The sequence below is a fragment of the Drosophila yakuba genome, chromosome 2R (genome assembly GCF_016746365.2).
Source record: "Drosophila yakuba strain Tai18E2 chromosome 2R, Prin_Dyak_Tai18E2_2.1, whole genome shotgun sequence".
Classification (NCBI taxonomy): domain Eukaryota; kingdom Metazoa; phylum Arthropoda; class Insecta; order Diptera; family Drosophilidae; genus Drosophila; species Drosophila yakuba.
In genome coordinates, this window is record NC_052528.2 from 4,710,418 (window position 1) to 4,738,045 (window position 27,628).

The 27,628-nt window shown below is 41.4% G+C and overlaps 1 protein-coding gene across 2 annotated transcripts in view; it reads left to right on the forward strand.

The window, feature by feature from the left end:
- LOC6529336 (Krueppel-like factor luna) overlaps positions 1-27,628 on the forward strand; it is a 126,659-nt gene that overhangs the window by 2,148 nt on the left and 96,883 nt on the right. The window contains exons 1-2 of one of the 2 annotated variants that reach the window (XM_015196803.2): positions 7,070-7,964; positions 14,745-15,305. In XM_015196803.2, coding sequence (XP_015052289.1) covers positions 15,204-15,305 — 102 coding nt within the window. In that variant the 5' untranslated portion in view covers positions 7,070-7,964; positions 14,745-15,203. Of the gene's footprint in view, positions 1-7,069; positions 7,965-14,744; positions 15,306-27,628 lie in introns of those variants that run through there. The other variant, XM_039373283.1, reaches the window with a different exon arrangement.

A 27,628-nucleotide genomic window follows, 5' to 3' on the forward strand; every position in this document is an offset into this window, starting at 1 on the left:
TGTATTTATTTGAAAAGCTTCATAGGCATAGAAACTTAAATTATGACATAAATGCCCAACCTTTTACCTTCGATGCCGTTGAAAAGGGCTGTTTGCAGCTTAATGAGTGCCACAAACATGTGGCTGTCAACTAACGAAATCAGCGGCCAAAACCATTATGGGCCTCCGCCTTTTTGGTGGGCGTGGCAGATTCAATAATGCAAGTGTCACCCAGCAAGTGTGTGTGAGCGCAATAAATGAATGGCCATTAAGCAAAGCGCAAAGGGTTTTTTTAATTATGCGTGTAAATGCAGTCGACGTTCAGCAAGCATAAAGCTTGGGGCGGGCATTGGCGAGGTGGGCGTGGCATATGTAATGATGTGCCCGCCGGCGTCGAAAAAGATTGGCAAAAAATCTGGAGAAGTTCGGGAACGGGAGTTCACAAACGCTAATTGAATAAAGTCGCAAAGGGCCCTGGGCAAAAATCAACATTTAACTTGTTGCAAGTGATTAAGCACTGAATATTTAATTAATATCAGTTGCATATAGTCATAGGACTCTAGCGAGTAACTAGCTTTAAAAAATGGTTTCCATAACTTTGAACAACCACGAGAAAAATGAGCATGTGCCTTTTGCAAGTTGTTGACCAATTTATGCAGCGAAGCCGTTTTTTCAATTAGACAATTAATGTTCTCTTTAAATTTTATGACCACACAGGCAAAACGCCAAATTAAGAGTTAATTCAATTACCATGGAAAATATTTCTGCACATGAAAAAAATCGTCAAGTTTGAAGCAACATATTCATCAACAAAATTAAAAATGAAAGTTTAATTTAATTGTAGAAACATCACATTTTTAAGCCACGTGAAACAGGTTTATGGCGCAAATGTTGCCTTAGGAATATATAATTGCCAATCAATATGGCAAATTAGAATATTATACATTTCAGAAATTTTGTTTGCAATGTAGTAATGTTAAATTTCGGTGGAAACAACAGCATCTGCTCATTGAATTAGCATTGATATTGGTACTAACCCAATGATGGGAGTACTGAATTTTTGCCATTTTGCAGGCAATACAAGTTCTTAAATTCTCCGCTTAATTGAACTAGCAGATGCGAAGCGAGTCCAGATTAAACATTATAGCACAACATCATGACAATACATTCCTTTTGCAAGCATTAAAAAGAAAAGGAGGCTATTAAACAATTTGCAATAGTCGAGCGGTTGGATTAATGGGCTGGTCGCTGGGCCTTTATGGCCGTAAACCAATATTTGCATTGTTGAAAGTCTGCGACAACATTGACGAAGCTGCAGTGTGTTTGTTGATTATTGAATCATAATTAAAATTGTTTAATTTAAAATTAATTTTATAAGCAAGCAGAGGCGTTCCAGCCGCTCCAGCCGCCGCATCCCAGGACCTGCCTGAAATTATACAAACATTTTTATTAAAATGACGACCGCCGCCGGAGACAAATATGCAAATTCTGCGGCAAAGTGGGTGTTTGTTTTATGGGCTGAGTTGTTGTTGGCATTCTGGTATTTGTTTTTGATACTTTAATAAGCATTTCGGTGGCGTATCTTTGGGGTAGTTGAAAAGTGCAAATTGCAATTGCAAATTGCAATACAAATCCCACCAGCCTTTGCCGCCAGCGATAATTATGCGAATTTATTTCAAAATGTATTAAATGCGCGATGACACAATTTTAATAGCTTTCCGCTTACAGCGCCGCTGCAGCGGCACAAACGTGGCAAATAATAAAAAATGTTTGCTTTTAATTAAATTGCATTCGCCATTATTTATGAAAAAGTTAATTAATCTAACGTGGCGTGAAATCGAGGCTTACACAGCTCTCTTCTAAGCCAACTGCTCGTTAATTGCTGGCCGGCAAATTAATGGCCGGGTTAATCTGCATTAAGCCGCTACACTACAATCCAGTCACTGGATTCCTTTTCCTTTTTCCCCTGCGATCGCACTGAATGAGTTGCGAGTTGCTCGAATTAACGCTGAAAACGATATCCATATAAATCAATTGGCTTTTATAATTAAATGCTCTTCTCTGTGGTTTAAAAAAAAGTTTATAAAATTGGTAAATGTTTCGCGGGAATGCACACATCTTATTCCGCTGATTTGAGATTATCTTGGCCCATTTGTTCAACATCCTATAATTTGTACAGATAATGATGAATGTATTTATTGTATTTATTGCATAAAATGCATCATAAAACCGACTCATTTCATTGTCATCTGTTTTGAAATGAGGCAGTTCAAATTTGTTATCTCTTAATAGAGTCAATTAAAGTTTAGAAATTTTAGTTCTTCTTGAGAACAACAAGTAGTTTTATGTTATCTTAAAAGTCTGCAATATCTTATCCCTTTCCGACTTCTATCGCCGAATTGCGCTGGTCAGTTTTTCTAGAATCGCTATCGCGGGCATTATCTCCTTGATATGCGAAACGGCATGCGTAAACTTATTTTTAGCTCTTTATTGGCAACCAACTTCCCCCCTCCTTCAGTTCGTAATCATCCGTTGGAGTTTCTGGGACTTGTCATTTATTCCGTTTGTATCTTAACCCTCTACTTGGCTCGTGTGATTCGCATGGTTTATTGTTGCTGCGCCTATTTGCATGCTCGGCAATTTGAAATTGTCAAAGACGTGCAAACAGAGACGGATAAAAGTTGGCTGAAAGAAGTTTTTCATCTCGGAAACTTGTGCCGCTGACTGTTTGCGCGACGCAATGAACTGCAGCTAAGTGGATGGCAAGTGTTTATATTTGCCAGAAATTAAATTAATTTCGGCCCTAAAGCGAGGGGTGGTGGCTCGGATGACATAGCAGTTAATGAATGAATGCCCTGCCATTTTCATTTGTTTTGGCCATTAACGGGGGCCAGAAAGAAATCAGGCAAAGTATGTGCTTTAAGCCCAAAGCTAAGCCGGGAAAGTTTACCTCTCCCACCAAGAGAAAATTATCTGGAGTGAGGTTGTTTCTGGCGACATGCAATGAATATCAACAGATTTTTATGAGCCACACATGTTAACTCTCGCTTTGTCTCTTTCTGCTCCCCACTAGCCGTCTCTTTCACGTTTTCCTTATGGATTTTTCTCAGTTTTTCCACCCTCTGCTGAAGAAGTAGCGAATCCCCCGACTGCCCATGACAGAGATAATGATTAGTGTGATGTGCATAATAATCATTCTCATATTCCACGATTAGTTTCCAATTCATATGCGTCTGCCTTGTCTGCTTATACCCTCTTCTCTTTCTTCCCCATTCTTTCTCTCACTCACGCACACATCGCCATCTCTTTCGGCTTCTTGGCCAATTTTCCACCTTTATTCCGCCTGGTATACAGGAAAAAACCATTAAATGATCTCCGTTTTATTTGGGTAATAATTTTGTCTGATTTCAGTACTTTTTTTTTATTAAGTAATGGAAGTTATTGGCTTATAAATTTAAGTCTTCGTTAGATTACTAAATCATTAACAGTTAATGCAGTTTATGTCTGTTGACATTTTTAGGATGGTTAAGTAATTATTTTCGAGATTTGCCTATTCAAAGTTGTGCCAGATAATATTGTAAACATCTATTTATATTATAATTAAATGATCCATCCAAATTTGTAAATTTGTATATATTAAATATACCTTAAATGTCTTTGCCTTTTTTTTTTTTGGGAAAGTGTATATACATACATATCTGTTATTCCACTATATTAATCTTTGCCACAATGCAATGTTCAGCTTTGCTGGTGTCTACTGTACCTCGTTCGAGCCTTTTGTTGCTATTTTATTTTTTTCGGGGGGTAACAGGCAACAGAAATATTACCACGTAAATTATTAATCAGCCGAATGGGCCCCCTCCCCTCCCCGTTCAGCCAAAAACCCTGCGTAGCATAAGTTTCCGTCGATTTGTCTGTTACTTAACATGCATAAAATGTTTCCATGAATACATCAAAATATTTTCGCTTTGGCAGCAGCGGCGGCCAGAAGCGTAGCATTAACCATAGCCCCCAACCTGCTGCTTTCGGTTGGTTTTGGCCATTGGCTTAAGCTGGAAAGTGTCGTCTTCTGTCTTGTGTCTTCTGTCTGCTTGGCGATTCCGACTGCGAGCGCATATTGTGCCTGTTTTTTGAGCAATTTGCTTTGTGATTTTATGCACTTTATGATTTCCTTAATGGCACAGTTGGTCGAAGACGGTCGCCAGTTGCCCGTTGCCCGTTGCCAGTTGCCCATTGCCAGTCGCCAGTTTACCAGTTGAGTAGGTGGCTTCCAGCAGTCTGTATCTGTGAGATACGTACTTAAAGTGCTGTTATTGATGGCTAATATGGACAAGCGCCTCGTTGGAGTCGCAAATTGGTAGATGATGTATAAGCAGAGTAGGCTTTTTATTTTCATAGGATCCAGTTGTCGGTATTCCATCTGCCAACTTTTTATTTCTGCGTTATAGCATTTTATTTGATTTTTAACCTATAAGTAGAATAGAATTACGTCTATAATATTACATAAGACAGGAAATGGGCTTATACCATGATGTTAATTGAGTTATGAACTAAAAATTCAAAACTAATCCATACAAAATACAGAAATGTGAAACTAATTTTCAACCGACACTTAGTTCCTGATCAGTACTAGTGGCTACTCCCCATTCCGAGCTTATGTGTCCCCCGACTGCACTTAATCTGCAAGTCGGCCAGCGTAATTGTTTCCCCCGAAACTCCAGAGAGTGCTCAAACTGCAGTGGCCCAAAGGTGGGCAGCCACAGAAATGGACACAGCCACAGGCACACCTGTAATTAAGGCCAGGTGGACTTGCGAGCCCTACAAGTGCGAGGGGTGCGTCGTGGACAACGGCAAACATACATGGACCGACAAACATAAATTTCCATTACAATTGCACAAACGTCACATTAGACGCTATCAAGGCGCAATTTGCAGCGTCTACTAAATCAATAAGCCAAACTTGGCAACCTAACGGATACGCACATTAGCATGCACATGTGTATTTGGCCAAGAGCACTTTGCATGCAAGCCTCCCGGCAAACATAATAAATTGTAACGCGCTTTACATTAACATTTACATAATCGCAATTAATCGACAACATTTCGGCCTGTATGCGCTGCAGATCCCGCTCGAATCCGAATCCCGTCGCCAGTTTATGCTTCAATCAATATTAATAACGATTGCACTGCCACTCCCCCCCTCCCACATTTCCGACCCCGCAGCCCACCGATAATAGACAATATGCCGCTCCCAACTTGGCCCGAACTTCGGCCAGAGCTTTTGGTGGCATAAACTGTGCCATTTACGGATTTGTGTGACTTCCGCCTGCCGTTGGCCGTTGAAAACCCGAGAGCCGGGCACTGAGCACTGAACACGGGACACTGGACACTGGGGATGGGACTGGGGCCGGGTCTGGGAACCGGGGAAATGGGCACTTCGAATCCGAGCCGAGAACTTAGAAGGCAGCCAAACGAAGGGCAAGATGTCAAATTGTCAACGCACCTTTGCCGCCTCATAATCTCTATGGGGGGACATCCATGCACATGTGCTTAGCTACAGTCAGTATTCATATAAGCGAACCTAAATATGACCCTTAAACTTAACAAGTTTCATTTTCCATAACATCGTATATCTATCCAAATAAAATATATCCCATTTAAAATTACAATTCTATACAATTATTACAGGATTGAACGAAGTAGCCTTGACGCACGTCAGTTTTTAGCTTCTATAAAAGCAGCTGCAACTTTTCAACTCACAGAAATTCAGCTTATTAAATCCCGACTGTTGTTCTGTGTTAGTAGGTGTGTGGTTTGGAGGGCTATTGTTGCTAGTTTATTTGCAATTATGCCAACTGCCAGCTGCCTGCGCATTACACGCTTGTCATAATTTTGCTGGCAGGCGTATACGCAATGTGATTGTCAATTATTGAAGCAATATGGGGACCATTGGAGCACCACAGGAAGTGCATAAATATTTGAGCAGGCCTTTTGGCCAGATTTAGCTAATTAGCCAAATGATCAAAATTGATTGTCATGGCCAGAATTAAATGTTAGATGGCTGTTAGCTGTAAGTTAACATAGCACCCAATATCGTATATGTATAACAGTATAAGCAAATGAATTTTAATCCCAATAAATAGTGTAGTATTTTATTTAAAAAAATATATTATTTTGTTTGCTTAGTTTATTTAATACATTAATTATTTGATTTATTTTAAATAATCAACTTGGTAAACATTTACCTTAAATTTCCGGCTTAAGAGAGTTCTCATTTAAGAGTATCTCCGCTCTCTTAGCCGGCTTCGTTATTTCCCATTCGTTATTTTATTTTCACGACCACTGCTTCGTTAACAGTCTCTCGGCGCACGTCTAACAGAGTTTCGTCAAGTTTTAACGGTGGCTGCTTGCAATTACATTTATATTGGCGCCAAAGAAAAGTTTTTAACAACTATAGATTAATGTTTTGTACGTGTTTTAATTATTGCTTAAATTAATAAGATTATTAAAAAAAAATATTTAATGCATATATTTCAAAATAATATTTTAAAAACTAAGACTAAACTATGAATAAAGTATTTTAGCAGGAAATGCTAATTCTTATGAAAACATTATTAAATTATATTCTTGCGCTAAATTCAACTTGATAAATGCGTTTGTACAGACAAAGTGCAATGTTGTTTGTTATCTATTAAAGGTGTACTGTAACTAAAAACCTTGATGTTGCCTTATAAATTTCTTAAATTTTATAAAGTGGCTTACTAGGTTTTAACAAGCTGCTTGTGGGGTATTCAATATTTGATTTAATATTTAATGATTTTAAGTATACATATACATATGTACATATGCATTCTTGGCAAATAGTTTTACGACTATTATTAATTAACAATTGCTTGCTGAAATGGCAGCAGAGACCTGCTAATAAGACTAGCTGCCACAAAAGTCTTCTTAAATCGCCACCGATTGCAGTTCTTATCTCTCAATTCGTCAGATGCACTTAACATAAGCTTAACATTTCGTGCAGCCGCAACATAACACTGCGGTTAACATAACTCGGCGACTTGGGGCTCTAACATAGTTCGCTTTACAGACGCGTAACAGTCAAATTTCAGAAGTCGAAGCGGAAAGACGCGTTTTTCTCACGTCCTCTTTTCTGCCGGTTATTCGGAAAATCGCAGTCGCAGTCGCCAACGCAGTTATCGGATGAATCTATGCAATCGCACAGATAATTATTTTGGCCAAAAATAACAACAACAAAAAACGCCGATCTGAAAGATACGAGTACGAAACCCAACGGATTGCCAATTTGTTTATATGCCATGGTTGCGTTCGTGTGTGCGCGAGTATCTGTGTGAGCAGCGCGTGTAAACAAAAAAAAAAGAAAAAAATAAAAATAAACGAGCAGTGTATCTTCTTCGGCTCTGATAAGCTGACAAGTTTGATAAAACACCAACCGATGGTTGTTGTTAACAGCTAGGAAAACACAAGTGCTACTGCATAAGAAAAGCCCCCCCTCTCTCCGCCCCCACACCATCTAAATTACGAATCCAAACAAAAAGCGCCGGCTAGCGGAATAAGTGAAATTCAAGATACAATTGTAAATACAGCGGAATTATTGGAAAATATACACAAATAGCATCGCCGGTATCGCTGCGAATTAAAGCCGTGAAAAATTCGCTGAAACAACAACAACTAGAATAACAACAACAACAGCCAGTAAGCAATCATTGTGTGAAGTATACGACTAAGTTCTTATCGGTGTGCGATCGTTGTTGCTAATATTATTATTTTATGTGCTGGTTCGTTGAGTTGTTGTTATTGCCTTAGCCGGCGTCGCGTCGGTGTTAGTGTGTCGGTGTGTTTGTGTGCAAACGAGTTTGCAAATACAACAAAAAGGAAGGAAAAAATTATTGCAGTTACGGTGGCAAGTGTTGCAGATATACCAGCGGCAGCAACAGCAGCAGCAGCAACAACGAGTTAGCCAGGTACGATGGCTGGGTAGGAAAATGAAAGAAAATAAAGGAAAATGTAGGAAAATCGCGAGCCAAAAAAAAGCAAAGACCGAAATTGAAAGCTCATTACCGGCGAGTGCGAAGTGCGGCTTTGATTCACCGCTATCCTGTAGACAAGTGTAAATTTTAGCACGTCCGCTGTGAATTGTGAATCACTAGACAGACCCCCACTCCCCACCACCCCATCAACCACCCCCTTCCCCCCTCAGAATGCACAATTACTCACGGTAATAAAGGCTGGCAAACGAAACACAGAGAAAAAATCAAATTTCATCGGGTTATTTAATGTTAGAATAGTAATACATTTCAAAACAAGAGAGAACGCTATAGTCGAGTTCCCCGACTATCTGATACCCGTTACTCAGCTAGTGTAAGTGCGAAGGACAGTTTTTGGCGGTTTGTGGGCGTTAGAGTGGGCGTGGCAAAAAGTTTTTTGGTGAAAAGATAGAAATTTACAAGACTAATACAAAAATGAAAAAATATCAAAACATTTTTCAAAAGTGTGGGCGTGGCAGCTTTGGGCGGTTTGTGGGCGTAAGAGTGGGCGTGGCAAAAAGATTTTTTGCAAGTCGATAGAAATTTTCAAGACCAATACAAAAATGAAAAAATATTAAAACATTTTTCAAAAGTGTGGGCGTGGCAGTTTTGGGCGGTTTGTGGGCGTTAGAGTGGGCGTGGCAAAAAGTTTTTTTGCAAATCGATAGAAATTTACCATACCAATACAAAAATGAAAAAATATCAAAACATTTTTCAAAAGTGTGGGCGTCGCAGTTTTGGGCGGTTTGTGGGCGTTAGAGTGGGCGTGGCAACATGAATCGACAAACTTGCGCTGCGTCTATGTCTCTGGAGTCTGTGTGCTTAGTCTCAACTTTCTAGCTTTTGTAGTTCCTGAGATCTCGACGTTCATACGGACAGACAGACGGACAGACGGACAGACGGACAGACGGACAGACGGACGGACAGACGGACATGGCCAAATCGACTCGGCTATTGATCCTGATCAAGAATATATATACTTTATATGGTCGGAAACGCTTCCTTCTGCCTGTTACATACTTTTCAACGAATCTAGTATACCCTTTTACTCTACGAGTAACGGGTATAAATACAAAACGTAGTGTTTGCTTGCTACTAGAGCGAAATAATTGTTCTTGAAAGTTGTGTTTTAAACATTATAACACATAAAAATATTATAGAGATCGGTAAAAAATGATTAATTTAATAAAATAGTGGATTGTGTTTTGAAAAGTTTATCATACCCCTTAAGAAACAAGAGCAGTCACAGTAAAAAATATTTGTCACTGAGTCGGTAATTTTCGTGTTAAAAAACATTCTGCACTTGAATAAATTAAATTCATTTCAAATAACCTTTAATAATAGTAAAAATAATTGGTTATGTTGACTGTTTAAGCCGATGATTCACTTGAAAGTTTAAAGTAAGCGTAGTACTGAAATACAGCAATAGATAGCCCCAAAATAGCATGTTATGTTATATGAACGTTTATCGTGTTTGGCTTCCAATTGGCGAACCCCCAAAACAATCTAAGAGTATGAGTATGGTCGGAGGACAAAAACCCCAGTGATAAAGAGTTTTATGATATTTTTCCACTGCACTACCCCCACTCATCGCTCGACTACGGCCAAAATCGAGTCGTCTAATCGGTTCCGTTCCAGATTCTCGTACTGTGACTATTGTTACAGCGAATACTTTCAGCTGGCGATACATTTGCATCGATCGGATCACGTATTCTGCATCTGATTCATGCAGTGTCTGGATAGAATTCGATTTGAAATGCGGTTGACTCGCCGGCGCCGCCATCCATAATCGTATAAATATGAATAGCTAGGAAAGCTGCTATACACACAGCTATATGACAATCTATATGGCAATATATACATATATGTATGTAGCAGTATATACTCGTATTCGCTGGCGGATCGAACAGCCAATGCACTTGTTGTGCGATTAATTCGAATCGCTTTCAGCTCGGCTTGCACCGGTCTCCCCTTACACTTTCCGCCGAATGTCAACAGAAATGAAGGGGCACAGGTTGTCATGTACACGTAGTGACTGGTTCTTGGTACACTAAATATTTACTGATAGCTTCGCTTTGTAATCCAATTACTCAGTGCTGAGTGTTTCTCCAGATTGGCGCTAATGAAATGGGGGAGTGTGGTTATTACCCGCTAATGGTTTTCAAAATCACTCTCGCCTGCACGAAGACCATCTTCTCGGAGGACTTAGTCGTATATTTATGGGATTCTGGGTCCAGACCCAGACCCAATTAAAGGGGATGCCACATGTGTCGGGAGGCCGAAAATAAAGTGCCCCCGTCGAACTGTCGCCTTGATATATACGCGCCACGGTCTTTATTAATATTTATTTGGCTGAACGAAAATAAAATAGAGAACATAAATAACGCTTTGTTTATAAACACACAAGCAGTTTGGCAACTAAAAATAAATGACGCGAACGGCCGAACCGAAATAAAAAAGGGAATTTCTTCATTCATTGTCTTATCTGCCCTCCAGCAGTTTTCCATCTAAGTCTCCATCTCCATTTCCATTTCCATCCGGCTCGGGCTTGGATTGCCTCTTGTTCTGCTGGTCAATTTGTGTGAGATGGAAAATGGCAAGGAAATCTCTTGACAGCATTTCCGAACTTCCTTTGCGGTGGCATAACGTGCATATCCCTGCCAACAGGTACAAATCCAAAGCAACATTTTTGCCCTAATATGAATTAATTGCCGGCAACCGCAAAGAAGCCGCAGCAAAATGCCGAACTCCAACCCTAAAACCTTCTCAACCTCCTTAAATATTCCCCCGAAACTGTGGCCTCTGCAGATAGAAAAACGTGAGATTTCCCATCTGGAAACTTGTTCTAAAAATACTCGCTTTAAATAAATACTCGAATCATCTGAAATAAATCTAAATGTGTATGAAATTCCAACACTGGCTGTATATTAAAAACTTGATGACTTATACGTTGATAAGGGCGAATTATTGTTTTGCACAGCATTTCTAGTTACTTGAATTTATATTAAATAAATAAATCAACAGCTCTGAGAACTTGTTTTAAAAGTCCATTTTTCCATGTGTAATATGATAAAGGAGCTCGAATTTGCTTATGTTTTCAATGTTTTCAATGTCAATCCGCGTGCAACCGCAACAGCAGAAAATGAAATGGGATTTTCTAATTGAGAATGCGTGTGCCTGCCATTCCTATTCCTATTCCCATTTTCCTATTTCCTAAAGGAAAATTCCCACTCGAATTGGAATGTAAACAAAATGCGATATAAAAATAGACAAGCCATGAAAATTTCCCCTTTCATTCCGCCTGCTTTTGCTCTGCAGCAATTCACGTGTGAAATGAACAAAGTGTTGATTTGCTTCTGGCCTGTGTGCTATGCTATATGCCACATAACTAAGAGTATACTCGTTTCGTATCGTATGTGGGTGACTGAACGCTGGAGCTGGAGGATGGGGATTGGGGGATGGGAAATGGAGGTTGGGGATGGGGGATAATACGAGCAGGAAATCATACAATGTGAGAAGAGCTTGTCCCCTTTGCGTAGGAGAAGGCAAATCAAGTTCGGGGAATGAAGTTCATTTCATTTGGGTTCGTCTTGCTGTTGCCATGTCATTGTGCACGGCGAGAAAATGTTTGAAAACTCACAGAATGCATATTAGGCACAGAAATGCTGATCTTTAGTGTGATGAAAATTGTTATTAATAAGTGATTAGAACTCATTCACAAACATTATTCACTTACATCCTTTTGCATTTGTTAAACCTATAGTACTGATAGTAATCTAGTAAAATAGAGATAAGTGCCTGTGGAGTTTTTCTCTCTGTGTGGCGGTCCCCAAGCCGAAGAAATGGAAGATGAAAAGCAGCTACAAAGTCTCACAAATGCAGGCAAATACCCGTTGGACTGCTGATGACGTTTTCACTGTCTATTGTTGCTGCTTTTGCTGTTGCTGCTGCTGTCGGCTGAGTGGATCCAAGTCCAAGTCGCAAGTCTGGCTGCCCGTTAAGGTCGTTGCGATGTGGTTCTGTTTCTGTTTCTGTTTCTGTTTCTGATGTGCAGCAACAACAATCAGCAGCAGAAGCAGCAGCAGCAACAACATTTAGGGATCCCGCGCTTTCTTAGCGCTTAAAATTCCGTTTCGAAAATGGAAAACAAAACAAAAACAAACTGCTCGAGACTCCGCCGACTCCAATCGCGACTCCAAACTCACATCCAAATCAACTTGAGCGCTGAAGTGGCCACGCAGCAGCAGCAACAGCAACAGTAACAGCAACATCGCAGCAGCAACATGATGGAGCGGCCGGGGGAAGAAAAAAATTAAAATTAAAACGCACGTAGGCAGAAGAAGACGAGGGAAGAATCGGGGAAGTTAACGTGGTTGTCTGCCCTCGTGGCGCGTTAAGTTGTTGATTGAAGGGTATTTGAGTAAAGTATCTTTACGTGTTTCTGCCATGGATGTTGCTGCTGCCTCTGCTGCGCTGCGACTGTTGTTGCTGCTGTTGTTGATGCACTCATAAATGCAGCTGAGAGATTCCTTGGGGGAGGCAAAGGTCTGACTTGTGTGGGTTTTTGTTTTTCGGTGTCTGGTGTCTGGTGGGCCGGGATTTTCGTATCGCAAACTTAATGAGCAGCTGTACTGAGCACGCTCCTTTATTTGATTTCACTTGAGCGATAGCGCCCCAAAACTGGGTTAGCAGTTAATTAGACCAAACGGCCATTCCGGCCAGACGCAAAACTCAAAGTTCAATACGAAAAGCGTATCGAGTTTCGTGTTTCTAGCGAAATACGAAAGGCGAAATGCGAACTGCGAACCGGCCATCCGCTCATTTCATGCTTAGCCAAACCAAGTCAAGCCAAACCAAAACGAACCCTTTGGACAAGGGCCAAAAGCACAAAAAACCAGACTGGACCCAAAACTGTACCCCAGACATAACTTTTTGTTTCGATTCGCTTCCCCTATTCTATCTAATGTTCTTTTCTCCATTTTATACACATATAATACAAACTTGTAAAAATGTCTAGCGATAAAAATGTTCGATAATCAAAATGAAAACGACCGCCGAGGGATAGGAGCGGGGGGCGATTGGATGGCTAACAATAAAACAGGAAGAGTTCAGAGCGCAGGACAAGTGTGTGAAAGGTTCGGGATGAAAATGCCTTCGAATGCTGCTGGAAAATCAATAAGCCATGCTTATTGTCAAAGACCAGGGAGCCAGCCAACAAAGCGAACAGAACATAGCAGACCAGAACCGAACCGAACTGAACTGAACTGAAATGATATGGCAGACACACAGAGACACATGGGGCAGAGTCAAGAACATAAAAATGCCATTGACTGTGGCCCATCGTCTGTGATTGTGGAAGGGAGAGAAGTACACTCGGAGAAATAGCCAAGATGTACCACTCAAGTGAGGAAGGACCAAATTGTGATAAACAGACCATCAAAGTTGCATACTTTTGCCATCAGGAAAATAAGAATAAATGCATTGCTTATTGGATTTATCTAACGCTTAGTTACATTGCATTCTGTGCTAAATCATTTATGCAACATAATAGATTAGAAGTTCTGCTTTTATGCATCTATTATGGTTTTTCCTGTGGCTCAAGAACACGGAAAAGCACTGATTTTCCTTTGGTGTAGGTCTAAAAGAATAGATACAGCTGCAGTCTGCTTTTCCCGTCATCAGCGACGTTCACCGACCTCCCACATAATTCTCCCACTGGCGGGCGGCTGAGTAATGAAAGTTGCTTTTACCAGGGCCAACAGAAATGCATTGCAAAGTTCTAATTTGGCCAGAAAAAGAGAGGGAAACCGCTGCCGACTGCCGAATACCAAATGCCGCATGCAGCAACAAAAACAAAACTGTACCAAAGAGAAAAAAACAAGTTGAAAAACATAATACAGGGGGAAAAAGAAAAAAGAAGTCCAAAAGTGCACACGGACGGTCGGTCAACGAATTTGGGTTTCGGCTGTGGTGGTTCTTTTTCAGTTAACACGAAAACGTTGTGAAAGAGCCCGGCTCAAACAACAACAAGAAACAGGTAGTAAAAATCGACAACAGACCGGGTTTACACCGCCACATGCACGTACAAACAGTCACACAGACACTCGCATAATTATTTGTATGTGTTTGTGGCAGGAGAAGCGAGGAGTGAGGGACAAGGCTTAGAAATTAAAGAAAAACACAGCCTGAGTTGCCCAGTTGCGGCCGAAACCCGTGTCCGTGGCTCAAAACCGAGCCCCTGTTGACTATCATAATAATAAAATTCGAACCCAACACCGTCGCCTGCATGGCCATAGATATATGTACATAGATACACACACATACATATATATATATATATACATACATATATGTAGGTACATATATAGGTGTGTGTTTCGAATCGGGGTTACTGACCCAAAACGGTGTTTTGATAGTGAAAAAGTGTTGAGCTTGGCTAAAACGATCCCAGAGCGATATGAAAATGTGAGCCAGCGGGATAGTCAGCAAGCAGCTAGCTGGGAAAATAAGCTTTGCCTAGTTCCAAAAACGTAAAAAACATAAAAATAAAAGAGAATTATTAAATCTCGATCTCGATGAGTCGGCGAAAATGTATGGGAAAAGGCGGATTACGAAAATGGAGCGAATTGCCTAGAAAATAATTGGGGTTAAGCAACAACTATGGAAAACAGTGAAACAGTGTGATTAATGTTTATATTTGCACTTTTTTATTTGCAGAAACCAACACACGAGAGGCCACGAAAATATTGGAATTTGAAGTCGGAAATCTGAATGAAAGTGCTGAAATGAAATAAATCTTAAGTGCATAAGAAACCAAAAATTCCACTTATAAATGACGAGCGTGTGCAAAGTGTAAATAATTACATATTAGCTGTATATTATTCATATATATATTCAATCGCGAGTGCTAAAATGCTATCCATCGCAGCATCGGTCATCGTCGGGATGCAGCAATCTGTCTGAAATCAAATTAAGCCAATCAAAATATATCGGTCGCTCTAAGTAATCAATCGTCGTAGCCAATCAAATCAAAATTGCATCAAAAGCAACCTCAAATTGTTGCCCCACCAACAGTTTGAGTGCACATTTCCGTCGGCCCCACTTCCTGAAACATTTAAAAACGGCCTCAAAACGGAGTCCCTAGAGTTTTTGCGGTGCGAGGAAGAGGATATCAAGATGGATATCCTTCCGAGTGGCAACATCTTCAGCGAGCTGGAGCGGATCTGCACCACCGGCTACTACTCGTCGCAGCCGTCGATCGAGGATCAATGGCAACAGGTGAGTTTCGATGAATACTCGCAGAAGTGAATAAATAACCCGAGTTAGGTTTGTCAACTACCCTGTGACTCCAAAATGAACAGTGTCTTAAAGGTATTTTTCGGAATGGTGTTTATTTTATTTTAATGGTGTTGGCCAAAGTTTAGCTGAATAACAAATATTAAAGCATTGTGTCCTCTTCACTAGAAACGTTTTGATTCGTATTCAGACTTTCCGATTTAGATTTTTCCAAAAATTAGTAGTTCGCCCTATTCGATTTCATAATTTCTTTCGGGCATTCCTTTTGTGTTGGTGGCTTTTAAGTCTATTAACATAAATCAAATTTCTACCCTTTCCACTTTCCTCTATAATTTTCCCCCAGTTGACGTCACCCCCTTAGTTTGTTCGTTATTTATTTTCATTTAGCCATTTATCATAGACTCAACTTCTTAGGCCAGTCGCTGGTATTTTATCGAAGCATTAACCGACTTTAGGCGCACTTCCTTGAAAGCCATTGCGTAACACATATGTACATACATATATATGCGACAGGGAACTTAATGAACCCATGGAAAAAGATCACCCGTGATCTTTTGTTTGTTTCTCTGCCCAATAAAAAGTGAATGAAAAGAAGAAGGCGTTTCAAGGTCCCACACTCTCTTGAATTTACCTGCACGAGCGTGGGCTAAAATTAAATTGCTAAAAATTATAAACTCTTGATAAGCGAAACTGTGTGTATGCCATAAGATTTATATACATACCCTATACATGTATGCACATACAAACATTTATGGGCTATACTACATACACATGTACATATATGTGTGCAAAAAGCGAACAAGAGGAAGAGCCGAGTAAATAGATGCCGGCCCATAAATAAGTAAAATTCGCGAGCAGTCGGCGACCAGAGGCGGTTATCATCTGAGGGCATGCATAATATATATACTAAATACATAGCTCTCATACTTGTACTTTTTGCGAATTTTTTCGCACACTTAATATGCATATGTGTGTGTGTGGGTGTTTGTGTGCTTTTTTCGCTTTCTGTTTGGCTTGTATTTTATTTATTATTTTCTTTTGGCTTTTTTGGTTTTTTTGGTTTTTTTGGTCGCTCTGATAAAACGAATCGAAGCCGCCGCCAGCTGATTGCAGACAGCTTTGTTGGCCGTTGTTTTGCTCGTATTATTGTTAAGAAATGCCGTTGGCGTTTTCTCGTTGGGCTGGTGTTATCAAAAACCTGACGCATAAGAAGATTGTGTTTCGGATTCGGTTTTGTATTCGGTGTCGCTTTCAGTTGCTCCGGCTTCGTTCTTTTTCTTATATTATTTTGTATTTTGTATTTTGTGTTTCATTTTGCATTTTTTGTTTGCCCATCAAACGCAAAGTCGTAATTCACTCGGCGAGGGAAATCTGCGATAAGACGGAGGGTTCTTCGCCAGAGGCTGCTCCTTCAACCTCCCACTTTGTGGGTCGTATCTTGTATCTTGTATCTTGTAGCTTGTATCTCATTCGAATCCATGCCCACTCGGCTACCGCTTGATGCTCGCACCAATTTAAAGATACTTTTCACACCTCCAGTTTATTTGTTTAGTGTACACACACAACAACGTTGGCTGTTTGATTTATTTTATTCATTTGCTGCATGCCTCAATTGAAACCTCAACTAGTGCCAGCCAGAAATTCGCGGAATGTGCCAAAAAATAGATTTGCCAAATCAAAGTATTCAAATGCCCCAAGTATGCCCCCCATTCGAATGCTAAACTAAAATTAGCGATTCGCTTCGATTTCCAGCTGGCCTTCAACTTTAAATGCTTGCTGTCGAAATATCTTGAGTCAAATTTTGTTTGAGTATTATTACCGCACGGAGCCAAATAAAGAAATAAAGAAATAAAGAAACCATACTAATCTTATCGTCTGCTGAATTCAGAGCTCTGTTCTACACGAATTTCGCTGTATTTAAATTCCTTTCGGCCAGGCACACGGCAATTAAGCCAAAGTTCCGCCTCTCAGTCTGAGTTCTGAATTCTGCGTCTGAATTGGAAGTCGCAGTTGAAGACGCATTGCACTCGTTCCATTTCCATTTGCACAACTTAAAAACTTTTAATTGAACTCGAGTACACATTTTTGCATAACTTTTCGTATTTTGTATTGCCGACACTCGTCGGGGGTTGACGTTTTTTGGTTTTTGCCCGCTCGCTGAATTCGAGTGCTTCGAATACCCTAAAATGGAATCATACTTATGCTATGAGTTATTTAAAAGTTAGTCGCTACTTGAAACTAAACTAGTTTCGTGAGTTCAAAGTCCTAAAATTGTACTATGAATCAGATTCCATTTATATTGTTTTCTTTATTTTTGTTTAATCTTTTTTTTGTAAAGCCATTTGCAGTGATTAATGCCTTTAAATTTAAAATCATGTAATTGATTATACGATATATTGATTAAAATCTGCACTGTTATGGTTTCTTGCATGACACTCATACCTTCATCGGTATATATTCAAATAAATTATGCTATTATCAATTCTATAAATATCAAATTATGATGTAATGCATTCATTTTCAGTAAGAGCATTTCGGAATCAGATTGCAGCGTGCCAGAGTCATTTAGGCGTTTTATTTCTTCGGTTAAATTTGATTCGGTGTTAAAAACTTTGAATTGCAGCATTTAATATAAGTTTCGGCAGGTGGAAGGGGGTGGTGAGGGAAAGGAGACGCAATCCGAATTGAAACTTTCTCTACCCCGACCTTTCGCCCGGGTGCACCCCCTCATTGTATCTGTATCTGCATTCGTATCTGTATCTGTAGCTGAATCCGTAGCTGTTTTGGTGCCTTTTGTAATTAGAACTTGCGGATGTTTTGTTTATTTCCGTTGACTTCCGCCAGCTTCCGATGCGGCGGCTGCGTTTTGCTGTTGCTTATTGTTTTATTGTAATTGTTTTCGAGAGGGGACTGTTTTGCTATGTTATGTTATGTTATGGTTATGATGCGTAATTCGGTTTGCCAGTCATTCAGTCATTCAGTCACTCAGTCAGTCGGTCGAACACTTGTGTCTTCTCGTTTGAACAGCTGCTGGATCCCAATTGCTCCGCTGATGGCAGTGGCAAAAGCAAACAACACCAATCCGCATCTGCATATGTATTATTTATGAATTTACATACGCATCTGGGAGCTGTATCCCAGTACTTGTATCTATATCTGTATCTGTGTCTGTATCTATTTCTTGAGCTCTGCGGGCATGTTTATCTAAGCTGGGAAATTATGCTGCACACTCAAAACAATTTGAAAGCGCAGAGAAAGCAGAAATATGCGAACAAAAACAAATACAAAATACAATCAAGGGTATGGTATTTGGTTTTTACTCTTAATTTATTTCATATGCTGCAGATTGATTTCGATTTGCTCGGCATGTTATTCTTTCATTTCTGTATAAACAGCAGAGCCAAATCCCGAATTCAATGGATATTCCTTTTGTTTCCATGCGTGTGAAAACGGGTGAGAATGTGGGGGAAGTGCCATGCAGCCAGCGGTGCCAATCTATTTGCGATTAATTTCATTTCATTTATAGAATTTGGCGATTTGCATGTTGTTATAGAATATTGGTTTTAATTCAAGCGTCTAAGCGGATTCGATTGGATTTTCGCTTAGTTATCAGTGTCCATTGATGTGGCTTTATCGCCAACGCCACATTTGCCGCATTTTGAAGCGATTACCCAACTGCGGTTGCCATTTAATGCGTTTCAAATAATTTGAATTAAGCTGCTTTGTACCTTCGTATGTGTATGTATGTATGTGTGTGTAACGTAAAAAAGTTGCATTTGTTTATTACATTATTTCAGTGCCAATTGTTTTTCCCGGCCAAAAACGCCGCACAAGTGCCGAAATCAGCGACGACAACCACCTTGCCGCCCCCAGCGGACAATATGCAATCAGCAGTTAACATTTAGCACACGCAAAAACGTAACAAAACCCAAAATGGCACGTACACACACGCAAAAAAGTGTGGCAAAAATGAGGGTATGGCAAAAAAATAGAAGAAATGCCCCCGAAAACGATGCTGCCATTGGGAAATTCATGAAGACAGATGCACACACACACACACACACACACTCATACCCACACCCACATTGACTTACACCTAATAAGCCAAAGGCAACGCGACGCACTCACACACGCACACTTCATTCAGTACACTGCGAGAAGCGCTATAGGAATTCGCGGAAACAGCCATTACAAATGAGCTATTGTCAATGAACTAATTAACTAGTTGCGTAAGGATTTTATTTAGGTACAAACTAAATTATGTGCTAAGCATTTGTGGCGACCTACGAGCATTTTCGTTCAGTGCATGGCCAAATCTTAGTCTAGCCGGGATGAGAAAAACAGTTATTTTAGCAGAGCCAGCAAAAAAGAGTCGGCAGAACCCAGTGAAGGAAGCGAAGGCAGCGAAGGAAGTGGAAGATTTGGGCGATGGAGACGAAGATGCGACGAGTGGGGATGGGGAAATCCGAAATACGTGCAATTGCTGAAAATATGCTCGACGTGAGGGGCAAGGCGAACGTGCGGGCCAGGCGTCCGTGAGCCTTAAATACTTGCCACCATGCGGCACTCCCCCTAAAAACCCCCACCCCTACTACCCCCTACCACACCCCTCGGCAACACATCCCGAAATCCGACTAAGCAGCGCTACCACGTTTGCTACTCCTATTACCCTCAATCATTTATCATCTGGGCTGCAATTAATCATCAAATGCGCGCTCTCGCAGTCGCACCCACCCCAGCAGAGTCCTTTTATAGTTTTTGTGGGTTGCCCTCTGGATTTATGCTTATAATGTGGCATGTGGATGCGGAATGCCAGTGTATGTTTATCTGGGAGCCCAAGAGTACGAGTGCGGGGTGTGCGTCTGCTACAATAGATGCTCATATACGTACGGATTCGTATTCGTATTCGTTCTATTCGTATGTGGCGCACATAGCTCACAGCTCGCATTTAACTATGCGACAGCAGTAGCAGCGCAGAACCACCGTTGTGCACTGAGAGAAAGAGCTCCAGAATCAAACTTCCTAACTAGATTTCGATTTTGATAAATGACTGCGATGAAAGCTGATAATTATATTTCGGATTGAAAGATTCCTATAAATGTAGTTGTATCATTAATGATTCGGACTCCAGTTTATTTTTCCATAGTATCTTGAGGGTATTTCCCGTAAATGAAAAGCAAATCCTTAACTTTTTCTCCCAGTGCACCAGCGCACTACGGTTCGCTGCTCGATCTGGCCAACACTGCACTCGGTTCCTTCCCACTGGTTACGTGCAAGTTTATGATATGGCTCTTGGCTGAGAGTCTCGACTCGTTTCATCTCGTTTCTCGACTGCCTTGCGGTTGCACTGGCACATTGGCTTACTGCCATCCTGCAGTTGTGCCACACGCAGAGTTAACCAGAAAAGTTGCTGCAACTTGCGGCGGGAAAACCAGACTCACAGCTCACACTCGAAACCCCAGAAACGCAGACTCCGAACTCCGAACGCCGTACTCCATACTCGGGATTTTCTTGCATAACTCCGATTAGTCTTCTTTCGCTCGAGAGGTGTCTCTTGGAGTGGGGAATGGAATAGAATGGAAAAGAATGGAGGGCAGGGAGCGTAAAAATCATTAAAAATGGTCAGGCATGTAATGGTTCCCCAGGGATTACCTTTCTATGCTTCTAAGCTGATTAGGTCGTCCCAACCTTTGGCATCCATTTGCGGGGCCAAACCCTTCTGATTTCGTAATTATTTTCATAATCGCCGGGGCACGGCATGTGAGCTCCACTGGCCCACAATTAGACTTGAAGTTTTCCAGTCCCAAGTTTTGTTTTCCCGATCGCAAGCCACCCGCATGGGTTTCAAATTCTGCACAGCTGTTGCGGTGTTTCATAATTCGCAGGAAAGCGGAAATACGGCGGAAGTGTACCTCAGTCACCCCAGAAAAGTGGAAAAGTAAACTTGCGTGTGTTCGGTGGGCTTTTTTGCAATGCAATGCCTACAATTAGATTGGCAAGGACTCGTCTAAATTGCGCATAATTGAGTTGCCGGTTGTCGGCTGTTTCCTCGGTTTCCTTGCCATTTTCCCCGCCATTTTCCTTCCAATTTTCGCACCACCCGCTCGCCAAGAACTTGAACTGTGAGTCAGACCGAGTATATAAATCATGATTAGGTCTGCACTTTGTATTTTGATCAGAGGCACTAACAGATACAAATACCCCATGATGATTCGGACTTTGTTCGATGGTCTGTGAGCTTTAAGTTTGAATTATATCCATTCCTAATTGGCTGTACAATTATGTATGCTTCGGCTGCTGCCTGATAAATTTGTATTTATTAGACTCATACATCAAGTTGGCATCTTTGTGGCTCTCCGTCTATATCCCATACCCATATCCCCCTCGTTATCCCCCAGCCAGAGCTCTTATCCTGGCGTCCCCATCATTATGTCGGTACACAGTAGGTGTGTGTGTGAGTGTGTGTGTGTGTGTGGAGGATGCTGCAGTACTATGTGCTCCCAAACCCATCTCTGTTGGCATTCGAGGTTGACGTTGGTTGTCGTTGGTTCTTTTTGCTCTTTTGCTCCTCGGGTCGGAAGATGTGCGCCGTTGATAAAGTCTCTTAGTAATGAGTGGATATGTTTCGTATTAATTACAGTTGTGTTTTCCCCCCACTCCGAAAGCCCCATCCATCCTTCCAGTATTTCCTGCCTTGTTAGCGAGAGGAGTTCACTGATTGTGAGTCGCTTGCTAATCTGACGACGTGGGTTGGGTTGCCTACACCCACTTTCGCCGTTTGGAAAAATCCTCCTGTGTGGGTTGACTCTTAATTTCCCTCCTCACACACACATACAAGCACTAACGCACACACATATACACAGCCGTATATATTTCAGCCTTTCGCATTCAAGCAACTTTGGGCCATTAAAGAGATGCCCCGAGTTGGCCCATAAAAACGGGTCTAAGCAATTGATTGATTTTGTTCTTGTTTATTTTTTTGTGCGGCCATTTTATGCCCGAAATTAATCTTTTTCCGGCCAACTCGATCTCGCAAAAAGTGCGATTTCTGGTCGTTAAAGAGAGCCAGCGATGTCCTGACAAATTTTACGAGCGGCACAAACTAATCCTTTTTTAATAATGCGAATGGCCGAGGGCCGAGGGCCACTCGAGTGCCACGTGCCTTAGTCCTTGGGCAGAAGTCCTCTTTCCACATCCACGACGTCATCTTTCATTGCCAACTCATTTGAGCGGCAGATACGCAATTTCATTATGCCACAGCCAATTGCACACTCATTGTTTTATTTCTTATGTAAATTTCGAGTAAATACAAATACGGATCCCCATCCGCATCCGAATCCAAGTACAAATTGTTTTCCATTTCTTCGGGTAAACGAGCAGAACAAGCAGAACGAGAACGAAGCGGGCCAAGCCGCCATCGTCAACGTCTTGGGCAAATAATGTCTGGGCCAAAAAAGAAAGCATAAGCAGCGAGTTGTATATGAGTATTGTGTAGAACAACTGAAAAAGGCCAACCAGACCAGAACCAACCACCAGGAGCAACCCCAAGCCAAAAAAATGGAGGGTAGAACCCGAACAAGGACCGAGAATTGCACGAACATTTTTATTTTAAAAATTGTGTATTTTAAATTTTTTGCACACTTGCTGTTTTGTTTAATTTTGCACACGTCGAGACGAGTGGGTGAGTTTTTATTTATTTATTTGTATTTTTTTTATATATTTTTGGAGGGTGCTGGCGATGTGTGTGCGCTTGTGTGAGTCGTACATAATTTATGGCACGCAAGAGGGGGAAACCAGAAATTAGGAAAAATAAATGTGGTCGAAGTTGTTTTACCCTTATCTGTAGAGGAAAGGTTTCACTTCAAATTACCTTTTTTAATATATTCACTTCCGCCACGAAGGAGTGGAAAAATAGAAATTAAAAGGGTCCCTTTTGAAAATGTATAAAAGTAACATGCTTATTAAAATGCTTAATAGGTGCTTAAGTACACTTTTTAAAAATATTAAACACTACTAAGAAAACCAATTAAGCAGCTTAATATTTAAAAGTATCTCTAGGGAGTAACAATAAAAACATCCTTATCCTTCGTAAATCTTGCTATATTCACAAGTCATTCAACTGCTCATCCCATTTAGGTTTTAGGGGATATTGATATGTCAACTGGATGACAGAATGACATACCCTTCGAAAGGGCATCAATATGATTGCCTTGTACTTGGGTTTGTAAAGCGAATGGAATGAGTTTTCCGTTTTATTTTTGCTGGGGTGCGGGGGTGTTTAGGCCCTAGACGAACGCCATTGTTGCCGGCTGGCAGTCTGGCCTAGTCCTGGATCCTCTGGCCATCCCATACCCCTAATCCTACGACTTTTCGCCGCTTGTGTGGTGAAAGAATTCCGGCGAAAAATGTGTGTCAAAAGTGGGGAGCGATGAGATGTGCGTGGGTGCCTCGCCAGCGGGTGATTTGTGCGCTGTGGTTAGCAGTTAGCAGTTGGGCTCAATACAAAAGCAGTTGACAGTGCAGCCCAAAAGTTGTCAGCTGCCTCGAAACGGGCTAATTAAAGGGCCCAATCATAAATTACATTCGCTAAGCCCGGCCAAGGCAAAGCTGAACTGCGACCTTGGAGAGGCCCACGGGCTGCTGGCTGTCGTCTGCCCGCTTGTCTGATAAGTGATAAGACCAACTGGCGCCCAATGTCTTCCGCCCGCCGAATGCTTCCCAGTGCCCGGGCATAGGCGACAATGATAAGAACAATTTGTGCGGCTGTTGTTTTGTTCAACTATACTACTATGAGCTGGATGCTGGATGTGTATACAAAAGCAATTTTCGGTGGCTGACACATTGGCCATAAAAGGGATCAGGACTTGTGGACCGCCCGACCCGCCTGCTCGCATATGGCGGTAAATTGTTTTCCCTTATTTCTCAATATTTTCCAAGAGTTTTCCTCCACGTCGTCTGCAATTGCAGGGCCGAACGCCTTTTGTTATGCTTGTAGTTTGAGCATGGTGTTGATGTTTGCACAATGATAGGGGCGTGTCGAAGCATCGGCATTGGGTGCTAAAATTTCGATGCTGGCCGGCGGCCATGGGTTAATATGGGTTTGGGTTTGGATGGGGATGGGGATGGGAGGACCGTTGACTGCCAGAGCTTCCTGCGGGGCTGATAAGGCGTGAATCAGAGGTGCTTGTTGAATCAGGCGAACCCTTTGTGTGTGTCATATGCTCCATATCAATGCGAAGGCCTTTTGCCAGCGAGCAACAATAACAGAGAATTCGTTTTGTTTTGTTTTGTTTCGCTTCGGTTCGCTTAGCCCTCGAAAAACCCATCCATATATGTTAATCATCCATTCAAACAGTTTTCAGCTCATATAACATCACGAAAGAATGCGTTCTCAGGGTGTGGATTGTGTGGATTGTTGTGCCTGTGGGCCTGGGAATCGAATGCACTTTTTGAAGAGCCATTCCAAACAGTGGCACCCCTTGATCCGATCCCAACGTCTGACAACTGGGGTCTTTGCCATCCCCCCAGCATGTTGTCTTCGGGCTATACTATACTACATATTTGTATATGTATGTATATGTTTCACACTGTCTGATGTCTGACGATGGCAAGCCCAAAAATGAAATCAATTTACACACCCCACTGTGTCGTGTCGTGTCCGCCTTTTGTGTAAGGAGATCTTAGCGCCTAAGTGCATCAATTGACGCGCTTTTCAGATGGAAAGTTCCCCCAATTGCATTAAACAAATTGAAAATGCTTCAAGAGCAAGTGCGATGGCGGACGCGGGGAGAGAAGAAAGCATTCTCTATTTAAAGGAGAAATTCTATTTCGTTGCCCTCGTTGGCCGTGACACTTTGTAATTGAAATCTGCGGTCGCCAGACCCGAATATAAATATAGAAAAATTAATAAGCCAAATAAAATATCGCCTAGTCGATGGATTGATCCCAGCGAAAGCAATTTATCAAGTGCCAAGTGGCAAGTAGCAAGTGGAATGTGGCAAGTGGGCAATGGGAAATGGGAGAGGGAGACTGAATTGAAAAGAAATTAAATATATGTAAGTATGTACAAATAATGGGAGCTCTGAGTCTGAGTCAGAACGAGATAGGGCCCAAACAGGATGGAACTCGGAAGTCGAGGAGGCTGTAGGATAGGCCTCCAATGATAATGATTGATGGCTCTGCAGGCGAAAGGAATTTTGTTGTTCCGCTGCTGGCTGATAAAAAGAAGAATAACTTGACTTTTTATATTTATACACATTTCAAAAGGAGATGAAAGCAAGAATGGGAATTTTTTTCAGCTCAGATAAGTTCATTTCTCGGCTGTCTTTATCTGCTCTGAATAAGGAAAACAGCAACAGTAACAGCAACAGAAACAGAAACTCGAAATAAATATGAAATACTAGTGAGTCTGAGGCTCTCGCATGTGGGAGTTGATAAATGTGTCATTCCGAAGGAGTGGGTCTTGAAGATTTGCGCCTCATTTGAGGGGTTTCCTTTTCGTTTCGAGAGGTTCAAGGTTAACTGTCGCTAAATGACTCAGCTAAGGACACATTCTATCTGATATACTTGTACCGATATATGTATACTTGTACATATATATGTATGTATGTATACCCCTGATGGTTATTATGACAAATTGATTACATGTAATTCTGTGTCGCTCTGTCTGTCTGTCGGCTCCTTTGATTAGGTGCCAGCTGAGGGAGAAGACTCCGCAAGTTGCTTCCGAAAATTTGTCTTATTTCTGTTGATTTATATCTTGGCCAGCATAGTTTGTCCCCCTCCATCGCACTGAAAGCAGTGCTTGTGTGTGTCTGTCGCCTTTATTTGATTTCGGCTAAGATGATTTCGCCTTAATGCATTGAATCGGGCCAAACAGGAAACCTTTGAAGCAGCTTCCCGGCTACCCAAAGATTCTTTCTCGTATTTTCTAGCTTGGGGCCAATTGGGGGAAGTGGAAGTTGCTGCGGAAGAGATGGCCAATATATATACAGTTATAAATTAAATTTTTCATTCTACTTACATTCGACTCCCTCCATTTCGGTATGTATGTTTTTATTTACGGTAAATTTCATTTCGATTTCTTTTCCAATTTCTTACGTTCTCGTTTTTTTTCGTTTTTTCGTTTTTTGGCTGAATCGGCTGTCTACACTCCTTGAGACGGCCAACGACTTCGCTGCCAACTGAATGGCCAATCAATAACATTGGCCAAGACATGCAGCCCCCCTCCCGAAAAAAACGAGATTTTCCTCCCCCGCTCCCCCGGAAACCCTCTTTTGCCCCCGGTTTTCAAACACTCTAAACACCAATTGATGTTTATATGATAATGATTAATGACTACGTTACTTTTACACAGATTGCTTTCCGAATGGCTTCAGTGTTCCAAACACACGACTATGTTGGTGTGTGTCTGGTGTGTGTGAGTATATTGGAAAGCCTATTTATTTATAGGCCCAATACAAAAGGCCATTTTCCTCCGCCTGGCGCCTAGAGTTTCCCCGCTTTCCCTTCCCCGTTCGCAGCTTTTGACAGAGTTTTAGTTGCGTTTAGCTTAAGTTCCTTCCTCCCATTTTATTTGGACCATGCTGAGCGGCGCGCCTCATTACCAGGCATTCATCAATTGTTGGCAATTTGTTTGCAAGAAACCGAGGCGTCTTGTCTCTGTCAGTTTCCCGTTTTTCATCTGGCCAATCCTTGGGCATTCGACTTGAAAAGGATGTGAAGGGTGTGAGCGCACTAGTGAAAAAAGAAGAAGTTAAGCACTTCTTCTGTGCCATCAGGTATGTTGTAACGAACTTTGAAATGGGCAAATTTAATTTAGTTCCTAATGCATGGAAGCCAACATTGCCATATTAACTAGAAATAGGTATCATAAACTTCAAAATTGTAAAGTTTTCCCTTGAGAGTATTACTAGGTCGAGTTCTGCGAGCGCAGACTTTTCTGGTGCCTTTTTTATATTCTCTCCGTTTGTCTGGTCAACTTGTAACTGTTACTAATGATGACAACTTATTCTGGCCTAAATGCTCGGCCAACACTTTTATTGGTTTTTGTAATTAATGATGCTGGCCGAAAAGTGCGGAAATGACTTTGTGGTTTGCTCCGAGGTGTTTGGACACACCTCCGCCCAGCTACTCCCCTCGAAGAGGAAAAGTTGGATTGGTGGATCGGTGGATTGGTGGATTGGAGGATGGGAGCCAAGTTACCATTAATCAAATGCACTGATTAGAGAGTTGCAGCCCGTTGAATGGGAGAGTGAAAGGAGCAAAGAGCAGAGAGCAGAGAGCAGAGGTCCTGCCTTCGACTT